The sequence below is a fragment of the Thrips palmi genome, unplaced genomic scaffold, assembly GCF_012932325.1.
Source record: "Thrips palmi isolate BJ-2018 unplaced genomic scaffold, TpBJ-2018v1 HiC_scaffold_19, whole genome shotgun sequence".
NCBI lineage: Eukaryota > Metazoa > Arthropoda > Insecta > Thysanoptera > Thripidae > Thrips > Thrips palmi.
This window is the reverse complement of record NW_023144628.1, coordinates 6,605,165-6,615,962: the sequence shown is the minus strand read 5'-3', so window position 1 is coordinate 6,615,962 and position 10,798 is coordinate 6,605,165. Positions and strand designations below refer to the sequence as shown.

At 51.6% G+C, this 10,798-nt stretch overlaps 2 protein-coding genes across 3 annotated transcripts; one reads left to right on the top strand and one right to left on the bottom strand.

The window, feature by feature from the left end:
• Nucleotides 1–2,372: 2,372 nt before the first annotated feature.
• On the bottom strand, nt 2,373–4,475 carry LOC117645731 (dysbindin protein homolog). 2 transcript variants are annotated; one of them, XM_034386092.1, is made up of 8 exons: nt 4,355–4,475; nt 4,116–4,271; nt 3,985–4,029; nt 3,721–3,868; nt 3,456–3,588; nt 3,221–3,376; nt 2,997–3,137; nt 2,373–2,900 (listed from the first exon to the last, which is right to left on the bottom strand). In XM_034386092.1, exons 2-8 carry the CDS (start codon nt 4,121–4,123, stop codon nt 2,797–2,799), a joined length of 735 nt encoding a protein of 244 aa, XP_034241983.1. In that variant the 5' UTR covers nt 4,124–4,271; nt 4,355–4,475; the 3' UTR covers nt 2,373–2,796. The 2 variants fall into 2 exon arrangements, with proteins under 2 accessions (XP_034241983.1, XP_034241982.1); XM_034386091.1 differs by lacking the exon at nt 4,355–4,475 and having other exon boundaries at nt 3,985–4,124.
• A 42-nt stretch (nt 4,476–4,517) lies between these two features.
• Nucleotides 4,518–7,268, top strand: LOC117645730 (palmitoyltransferase ZDHHC7). The gene is made up of 5 exons (XM_034386090.1): nt 4,518–4,636; nt 4,905–5,044; nt 5,125–5,254; nt 5,334–5,492; nt 5,575–7,268. Exons 1-5 carry the CDS (start codon nt 4,518–4,520, stop codon nt 5,849–5,851), a joined length of 825 nt encoding a protein of 274 aa, XP_034241981.1. The 3' UTR covers nt 5,852–7,268.
• Nucleotides 7,269–10,798: the final 3,530 nt, after the last annotated feature.

Here is a 10,798-nt window from a genome sequence, read left to right as displayed (position 1 = left end):
TGCAGCCTGCTGCAGCTCCACTGCGAAAAGAATCGCCATGTGCTGCACCATGAGAGTGATTCGCAGCGCAGCATCCAACGGCGTCGTCTTTCTCTCCGTCGCGCTGTCGCAGGCGGGGCGGTACCCGGCCCGGCGGTGCTGTGGTACTCGAGGTACTCCTCCCCCTCCGCCGGGCCGACCGCCGGCCAGGCGGTCACCGCTCCTGGCGGTGCCGAGAAGAGACCCAGAGACGCCGCCGGATGCCGCGTCGCCTGTCCTCGTCGCTCTCGTGGTCCCCCTCGGCGTCGCCATGGCGTCGCGTAGCGTCGCGCGTCCGCGGCTGCGCTCCTCCCTCGCGTGCGGCACGCCCGTGCACGCCGGCGGCCCCTTCGACGCCCCCCCCCTTCTTTACCCCTTTCCCCGGCCCAAGGGGCCACGCTGGCGGGAGGCGCTTGGAGGCGGCGGCCCCACCGCACGTTAGCGTCCGTGGCAAGACTCAAGACTCCCGCACCATCTGGAAGCAACTTTCTAATTTTAAAAGGCGATATCGGAGTCCGACCGCGCGCCGCAGCCCGCCACCATGCCGCCGTCGGGGCGGGGGCCCTGAAGGGAGTCGGAACCGCGGTCGGAACGGCAGGCGGCTCGAGCGCCTTTTCCAAATCCGGCGGCAAGTATCCGCCATCGTTACACTCAAATGAATGGACCGCATGCGACGCCGTGCGACGCGGCGTTGAGGCCGTTGAGGCGGCAAGCCGGAAAGCGGCGCTGGGACTTCCCCCGGCGAGGCAGCACACCGATAGGGGCGGCGCGCTGATAAGGTCCGCGTCGTACTCGTCGGTCGCGCCGCTCCATTCACGCCCGGCACGACACACGTCCCCGATGAAGCAGCTTTTCCGGGACTGCTGGCTGATTCCGAGGGGGAGGTCTCTCTCCCTCTCATGGGGCGTCCCGTATAGGAGTGAGAGAGGCAGAGAGACGAAAACGACTCCCAGGATCAGCCTTCAGGGCTGATTGTGGACGGGCCAAGCCGGCCCCGGCATGGCAGCACCTCCAATGATCCGATAGCAGCCGGCGGGGCCGGGAGGGCGGGGAGGGGGGCGGCGATGGCGTAGCAGCGTAGCACACCTTTCTCCTCCCATCTTCTCCATCTTCTGGAGCAGGAAATGAGGGCGAATGAGGTCACGGCGCACGTCGAGCAGCACACTGATTCCGAGAGTCATTTTCGTCCCTCGGCGTCCCTCGCACTCCAGGCGCGTCCGGAATCGGTGCGAGAAAGAGAGAGTGACGAAAACGTACGAAAAAGGCCCTCGGAAGCGGTCTGCTGCACGCCGCCACGCCCGCACCAGTCTCTCTCGCACCCTTACGCTCCACGAGGGGTACACGAGGGGTGCGAGAGAGACAGGGCGACGAAACGATCCTTCAGGCGGCTCTTCGGACTTGGGGCTCCAACGGGGCGGGCAAGGGCCTCGCCGCTCGCCGCGACGGCGAAGGCCCGGTCGGCATCGGCCAGCTAAGGCAGCTGCAGAACAAGGACAAGCGTTCGCCGAATGCCGAATTCCTGGCTGGTCCATTGTATCCCGAGCCGAGCGGTTCAGAAGAGGCGGCTTGTCGCTGGTCTCTCTCGCACCCTCGTGGAGAGCCCCATGAGTGCGAGAGAGACAGAGCCACGAAAACGACTCTCGGAATCAGTCTGCAGAGCCGCAGCGACATGGCTTGGCAAACGAGGACGGTTTCTTCTGCAGGGCGACGACGACGGCAAGGCAAGGCTGCAGAGCTTCGGGAAGACGCGGCGTGCGCCATCTGGCGGCCGGGCCCGGCACTCAGTGACAGCAGACAGCACCACAGCACCGGGGAATGCCGGCGCGGCACCGCCGCCACCCACCTCCACCCCGCCGCCGTCAAGGACAGCACCGACAGCACTAGGAGGCAGGCTGCGGTGCCCTGTGGCCCTGCGCAGCCGTGTTGTGGAAAGCCGGGAGCACAACAAGGAGACTCATGCCTGGCGGGCGCAGATGGCCAGGCGGGGCCGCGGCGGGGCTCGAACGGCTTGCGGTGCCCCCTCCCTCCCCCTCCCCCGGTCTGCACCGAACCCAGCCGGACCCAGCCCAAAATAAACGTGATGGCGCTGCGCCCCGCCCCGTGTGCATTGTTGCACCGCAAACGGAAGCCGCGCGGCGCTGCTGGCTGCAGACTGATTCCGAGCACTGCCCTCGTCAGTCTGTCTCTCTCGCACTCGTGGGGCGTCTCGTAAGGGTCGGAGAGTGACAGACCGACGGGAGCAGTGATCGGAATCAGTCTGCTGCAGGGTGCTGCAGGGAGCGCGGCGAGGATAGGGGAAAGTACCCGCACGGTCGCACGTGCGCGTCGGGGGGTCAAAGTCAAAGTGAAGCAAGTCGAGGTGGTTAGATAAATATAATCTGTATTCATTAATGTCAACGAGAAAACAACACGTTTGGGTGCTTCCGATTCAAAATTCGAATGTGCACGCCTAAGCACTCCATAGGGGAGACTTGAAAACAAAAATTAATAAGAATTACTCTGACAAAAATGAGAGAATGAGCAAATTGGACATGTTATCACTTACTTTGGAATGTATGAACAATGCCATGTTGAAGGAAGGCACAGCATACGATGGAAAGATAGCCTCTTACTTGTTAATCAGTCAGTGCAAGAGAGTTTTGTTTCAAAATTTTCTCCATGCCCCATAACAAAACAACAGGAGACAAAGTTAAACAATTTTTCACAGCACAGAAATAACAGAAAATTATGGAACATAACAATTACAGTATTTCATTTCAAAACATTAAGAAGTTTTCTTCACGCTTGGCTTTCCCCTAGAAAATTATCTAATGCGACAGAGTCATCATCAAGAGTGACTTCCTCCAAAGATGGACCAGGTTGTGCTGACTTGATGGGAGTAACTGTCAACACATAAAACCAAATTATAACAAAGCTGTGACAAACATGGCCCATTACAGTATCCACAGTTTTATCTTTAAAATGTCATTAAATTTCACCTGGTAATTTTCCAGACTGCTTAAACTGTTCTAGATCTTCTTGGAAAACTTGTCCGAAGGTTTCTTGTCTTTCTTTCATGGTTTGACACTGTCTTCTTTCATAATTCGCCATTTTCTCTCCATATTCCTTCACCAGGCTTTCTGAGGCAACAGAAAAAAAAAAGAAACATAGTTAAAATAAAATTTAAAATGAAGAAGATGATAACTCTGGGGTTGAGACAAACCTCTAACTCTTTCAAGTTCCTGCAACTTTTTCTCTTTGTACATAGCCAATTGGAAACGATGATCTAGTTGACGCTCCTGATGCTCTTGTGTCTCAACTACATCCTCTAGCTGCAGAAGATTGTGTTCCACTTCATCAAATAATTCTTGAAGGTTTCCTGTTCGGAGAAATTTTGATTTAAGTACTTTTTAACAATGCTTCCCGCTTGGAAATGGGTTGTCACAATTTATCCTCACCTAAGTGTTCCATTAACGTTTGTGTGGATGATATAATTTTAGGAATTGCTGCCATAGTAGTATTTAACTGAGTTATACCAGTCCATTGCTTCTCAAAAGTTGCATGGAGACTGCCAATTACTTCATCAATAGCCTAAAAAAAGAAAACCAAACATCAGTATTACGGCTTATGTGAAACTATACAAAGTGCAAAACAATGGTAAAGAAATAGTTTGTCAAGTGACAAAATATATATCAGATAGAATCTAAATAAGACATTACACACCTGAGCTTTGGCTGCATTTTCCTCCGCCAATTGATGGCCATCGTGCCATTCGGTTTGGTATCGCTGCAAAATTTCAGCTCCCGCATTAAGATTGACGCTCCTGTATTCAATGGGACGAGACGTCTCTCCTGAGGAAATTCTGTGGAAGCTGGAAAATAGACAAACGATGACAGGTTGGTTGGTTTTCGGCGTTATCGGTTGATGTCTGTCAGGGCGTCAGGCCACTGTTTACAGCATAGTCTCAAAGGTTAGACCTGGTAGTACCTTGCAGAAATGCCCTCCTGAACTGATTGGATTTTATCTCTGAAACTGTCAAACATTGTAGGTTAAATATTTTGCACGGTTCACGTCGAATAGCAGCGTGCTATTCAGTTTCAATGTACTATGATGCTTACAAATTCATCTCAAACAAACAATAACAGAACAAGACGACAGCAGAAAAATGCAGGGAAGGTCCTCATTGCAGACGAGAAATCATATTGCTATTCGTATCCGCATAGCGGGTTGTGCCGCGGCGAGGCTACTTGCAGACGACAACGCATCCGAAATTTCTGAAATGCAGTGAGAAAAATTGGTGTCAGAATACTTGATTTAAACTATGATTCATAAATTTATCTGGAGTATAGAATATCACCGAGCTCTAAGGGCCACGTGAACCGTCCCTGTCAAACATTGAAATGGAGGCGTTCCGACTCAGACGCGGACAGTGACGCCCCGTCGGAACGCAGACTGCGACTGCGGTTTGGTGTTGACATTTGTGTTTGCATTCGATTCTTGAAGTTTGGTTAACTACAGTTATGTTCTTCTTATTGAGAGACCCATGTGGAATCATTTGCATCGTTTTGACGTACTTAGCCGTTTTTTATGCCGACTACGTAGTTGTAAAATGGGTGATCCTCCAAACAATGCAGAACAGGTATAACTAATCTTTTGACAGGACCTAACCTCCTTTTAAGCATCTTCTGCTGTCATTATCGCAGTAGCTGTCTCGTAATTGTTATCTTTTATTTCGAAAAAAATTGCCAATAGATTCTTTTTTTGGCCATACGAATAAAATACCCTGCATCTCATGATTTTAATTGAAATAACCGTTTTACATGTCCTGTAACATTCTGTTAAGTTATACTGTATTGCTAAGAATTGTTTACTTTGGCTGTGTTTATGACTTGATATTTTCTTTCCAGCTTGTGGGGGTCCTTTCACATGGTCATGTTTAATACAATAGCATTCCTGGCGTCATTGGCGCATTTTCGGGCAATGTGCTCTGATCCGGGCACAGTCCCACTGCCTCACAATAGGATGGATTTCTCAGACATTCATTCAGGTATTGACGGTATTAATTTTCATTTACATCAGATCTCATAGAAGTTTCTTTAATCTGTGTACCCTGAATATTTCTTTTAGATTGCAACAATGGAACTGAACAAGAGGACTGGACAGTTTGCACCCGCTGTGAGACTTACAGGCCACCCAGGGCGCACCATTGTCGAATATGCAAAAGATGCATTCGTCGTATGGATCACCATTGCCCTTGGTATGTAATTTGACAGAGAAGTTTAAATGATCTTTGCATGACAGTGGATACTGTACCCTTATACATATTTTTCTTTCAGGATTAACAATTGTGTTGGAGAAAAGAATCAAAAATACTTTCTGCAGTTTCTGATGTATGTTGCTGTTTTAGTAGTATATGCTGTAGCTCTTGTGATGGCTTCGTGGATGGAAGAGTGTCCAAGCTGCCCTATAGACATAACAGTCCGCCAGAGTCGAATGTGAGTATTTTTATTAGAATAATAATGAAATTTTTTATTTATTGAATCAATGCATTAATTTTGAACCATTCTTCCCTTTTAGATTACACACAGTCCTCGTATTAGTGGAAAGCCTACTATTTGGTTTGTTTGTAGCAGCTATGTTAGTTGATCAGCTACAAGCCATATTTGGTGATGAAACTGCTGTGGAACAAGCCCAAGATCTCGGTCCATACCGACCCCATAAGCCTCGTTTGGCACTACTTACAGAAGTCTGTGGCCGCACTCATCCGCTTCTTTGGCTCCTGCCATGCGACACAGGAGTTCCATACAGTTCCTATCAAAGTGATTCAACTACACTATTAACTCATGAAGTATGACGCAATTGGGTGCTTGTGTCATTATTTTATTTCAGTGCTACTTCAGATGCTCCAGCCTGCTGGATTCCACCTTATGTACTAAGGTGTTGTTGTTGTCCCATTTTGTAAGATCACGGCACTTACAACATTGTGATAAAATTATAAGTGATTCCATTTATAGGTGTTAGTTCTGAAGCAATTTCCAATACCTGATATAAATTCTCATGTAAGCAATTATGAATTGATGCTGAGTTTTATTATTACTGTACTTTATTTTGTATTAGTGGTTTATTTAATACTGTTCAATTCATGTTTGCTTTGTCTATTTGCATCACTTTTCCTTTTTTGTGTGTATGCTGTAGAGATGAAATATCTAGATTTATATTCTTAATCTGGACATCATCCTGTCTTTATCAGATTTGATGGGTTTTACATTTGTATCCATGCACTTGTCTTTTTACTCCCACTATGCGTTGGGAGTAATTGTAGTATATTTTCACTTGGCTCATTAGTGTCTTTTTCTTTGACTCTGTGTGATCACAGAACTTAAACATTCTCCTTCGTAGTTTATAAGACACCTCTGTCACATCAGTCACACCCCTTTGAATGTTTTTGGGTGTTCAGAACATTCCAAAAAGAACAAACATTTAGAGTATTCAGACAAATGCTACTGTTAAAAAGTAATTGTCACAGCTTTTTTTTTTTAATTTTTTTTGTTGATATGGTTTTCTGCAAGATCTATTTGCCTATACTTCATCTGTTTCTTACATTATTAAAATTGTTATACTCTTGACTTCAAGACTTAATTAAATGTCAAAAATAAAAAATTAATTAACTAATTCTAACTAGTTTCAAAAATTGTCTGGATTGTTTGATAACCTTTCGAATGCACATCATTGTTGCATTACTTTATCTTGTTGTTAAGCTTGTTTGTAAATTATAATATTTTGAGGTAGTATATTGAGGAGTTAGTCAAAAGTTAATGTTATGTTTTCTGTCTACACCTTGTGAGTCGGATCTTTGTGCAATTTTTTAGAGGGTACTTTTACTTTATTTATGTCAAGATTTTTGGTGATTCCTTTCAATCTTGCCCTCATAGCTTTCGAATATTTTCTGACTTCTTGTCTTAGCTAGTCATCATGTGTGTAAAGCGTCTTTTTGTGTTTATAATATTTTATTAAAAGCATAGTATTTGGGATTGTTTGGTGAGACATATCATGGATTTATAGAGGACATTTTAATTAACTATGGTGTCATATAAGTACTTACTTGTCCTTACTTATCTCAGTCCAAAAACTGAAGCTCATGTATGGTATGAAAGAGTTAGGTACATAATGTGAAAGTTGTGAGTCTGTGAATTGTAATGTTTTCTAAATTGAAGCAATACACATAGTTGACTGCCCGCATTTTTATACTTAATATGATTTTTATTTTAAGACCATAGTTGCAATATCAACACATTGTGTGAACTGATTTTGTACTGCAAGCCTATTGAACTATTAGGGCTTTACCTCATTATTCGCTTACCCTGTTAATCGCAGGCATCTTGTAGAGTTATTTTTTATTCTTATTCTGTATGTATGTTCAAAAGACTGTCATTTAGGCGGCTGTTGTTTTCCAGGGGTTGACTCTTGTCAACAACCTAGAATGAACTCAAGATAGTGCAAAGACATTCTTGTATGGTGGACATTTGTCATAGGTTCGGAATCTTTCCATTGATCTTTCTCATTCTCTGCCTTTCTATTCCTGGCTGCTTTGTCCCAGGGTTTTTGCCATCCACATCACGCTAAATTAGGTGTCTGCTAAGCACAGACAGTGCCCTTCTCTGCGTGTTGCCTACTGCTGTTGAAAGAAAAAAATATGTTCTTGTTGTTCGTCCGTTTTAAAATAAAAGCCCTTTTTTTCTACAGAAACTGAACTTGACTCGAATTGATCCCTCCTGCCACCATGGGCTCCTCGGTAGGCGAGTCGGTAGGCCATCTCTGTACATTGGGGGCAAGGGCGGCAAGGGCGAGGGCGAGGGCCCGGATGGCCCGTGTCACCACCATCGCCACCATGTCGGCGTGGCTGCAGGCTCATTCCGTCTCTCTCGCTCCGACGACTCTCCATGAGTGCGAGAGAGAGACAGAGATAGAGAGACCTCCCCGGCAAGCCCGCCAAACAAGGGGAACCAGCGTGGCTCCGCAATTATTGGAAACCGGGTCACGATGCACCAATTATTGACCAAGTGCGGCGCGGTGCGGTGCGCGATGGGGGCCAGGCGGGGCCCGGCCGAGTGCTACCGCCACCAATTAACGCACGCGGCGCTCGCGACGTGTTAGGAAAGGGGGGGGGGGCGATAGCGCGGGGGCACTATCGACAAGGCGCGTTTCCGGCGAGTCACTTTGGCGGGCTACTCGCGGCCCGCGTGTGTGGCTCGGACCGCGCCGTCGACACTCACTCTCACACACGCCGCGATAAGCCGCATTGTGTCCACGGAAGTGTGCATTAGCCATTTAGCCCTCCCCCCTCCCCTTCCCCGCTGGCCACGCCCGCCACGCCCCCAACAGGCATCGTGCCGTGTCGGGGCCGTGGGGCCGTGGGGGCCGTGGGGGCCGTGGGGCCGCCGGGGCCGTGGGGGCCTCGCCGGCAGGGCAGCCGGAGGGATTTGCTCCCCAAATAGACCGATTCGGGGCGGCCGACTCGACCGGCCACGACGGGGATGGGGTATGGGATGCCTTCCTCGCGGGGGACTCTAGACGCGTTTTGAGCTCCAGCGTCGCTAAACAGGACCCGAACCGAGCGTGTGTCCCCACCAATGGGTTCCTCGTTCGGAGAGCAATCCATTGGGGTCACACGTTCGGTTCGAACCCCATTTAGCGACTCTGGAGCTCAGAACGCGTCCGGGATTTTGGCCGCCTCCACCGGTGTGGCCCACTGTGCGCCCCGCTCTCGCCTCGTCGCAGCGTGCGACTGCGAGAGCGAGAGAAACAAAGAGACGCAATCAATCAGGCGCGGCGCGCGAAAGTTAATCCGCTACCAACATGCGCCTCTCGAAATTGGTATGCCGTATGCCGCGCGGACGAGGTTTCGTTACGGGCGAGGGGGGCAAGGGGCGGGCAAGGGGGGGGGGGGGCAGGTGGCTGGAGGACGCGAGTGGGCAGCGGTGATAGCGATTGCAGAAAGGCTTTCTGGATCGACATTATCCTCCCCCGAAACAGCGCGCTGCTGTGATGAGTCAGGTCGTGCTTGTGTGTGCGTGCGTGCGTGTGGGTGTGTGTGTGCGTGCGTGTGTGTGTGTGTCCGCGCTATCCCGCCGACGCTCTTTGCCATATCCGGTTCCATTCTCCGCATTGCTCCCCGCGCGTGCTGTTTGCTGTATTCCGTATTGAATTCCATTCCCCGCCCTGATGCCCCCCTCCACTGCAAAAAGCGGCCCGTATTCATGAGGCTTGTGGGGCCCCTGTGCCAACCTTGACTGGCTGTGTGTTTAGAGCCAATCCGTGACCCGCCCCCGTGCAGGCCGTGCAGGCCGTGCAGGCCGTGCAGGCCGTGCAGGAGCACGGAGCGCTCGGCTGGCTGGCTGGCTCCAGGTGAGGGGTGCGGGGCTGGGAGGCGAGCCATCTGACTCCGGCCCGGCGTGGGCCGTGGGGCGGGGTGTGGCGGGCCTGCAGGCGGCTGCAGTCGGTTCGGCACTCAGCTGACTGATTCCGAGAGTCGCTTTCGTCGCCCTGTCTCTCTCGCGCACATGCGGCGTCCCCTACAGTTGCGAGAGAGACAGAGCGACGAAAACGACTCTCGGAATTCAGTCCTTCCCGTCCCTCGCGTGTGGGCGTCGTCGTTGTGGATGCGGCCGACGCGGCGGACGGCGGCGGCGTCCTCGGCCGCCCTGCTGGACGTCACGACCGCCGCGACCTACACCGCCTTCCGGCCGCCTGCGTCAGCCCGGCCTTGGCGTCAGGCCGGCGTCAGCGCAGCCGCGGCAGAGGAGCAGAACGAGCAGAACAGTGATCGCGCCGCCGGCCGGGCACCCGGGAGCGCACCTGCAAAGCGCTGCCGCCCTGCCGCCTTGCCGCCCTGCGCGACGCCAAGCTAGACGACGAGGCGGTCCGGCGCATTTATGGATATTGCGGCACGGTTTATGCAGCCAAGGATGCCTCGCTCCTTCCGCCGGCATGCACCTTCTTTTATCGCGGCGGCGCTGCCTTGCTGCTGCCCCTGGCCCTGGCCCTGGCGCACAGTTGGCCAGAGGATCGGCGCAGGCGGACGGACAAGGCTCTAGACGCGTTTTGAGCTCCAGAGTCGCTAAACGGGACTCGAACCGAACGTGTGACCCCACCAATGGATTCCTAGTCCGGAGAGCAAGCCATTGGTGGGGTCACACGTTCGGTTCGAGTCCCATTTAACGTCTCTGGAGCTCAGAACCTGTCGGGGATTTTGGCCACTTTCACCTGTTTTCTGGTCCATTGTGCGTCCGCAACGACTGCGGCTACCTCCCCGCGAGCTCTACCCGTCGCTGGGGGACATAAACTTTCGACTCCACCGTACCACCTTCCATCTCACCGCTACCTCGGTCATGGCGAGGGCGAGGGCGAGGCCGAGCGCAGCCAAGCGCCCGCGCGCGGCGGGGCGGGCCAGCCGCCACACGCGCCCGTTGCCCGGGCCGGCCCATCCTGGCGCGCGCGGGCGCTCCTTGCCGCCGCAGGACGCAGGACAGTCCGCCGGCTGTGCCAGACTGAGCCAGCGCACAGTGGGCCAGAAGACCGGTGGAGGCGGTCAAAACCCCAGACTCGGTCTGAGCTCCAGAATCGCTAAATTGGGACTCGAACCGAACGTGTGACCCCACTAATGGATTGCGCTCCGTACGAGGAATCCATAGGTGGGGGTCACACGTTCAGTTCGAGTCCTGTTCAGCGACTCTGGAGCTCGAAATGCGTCTCGAGTTTCGGCTACCTCCGCCGGCCTTCTGGCCTACTGTGCCCTTCCTCG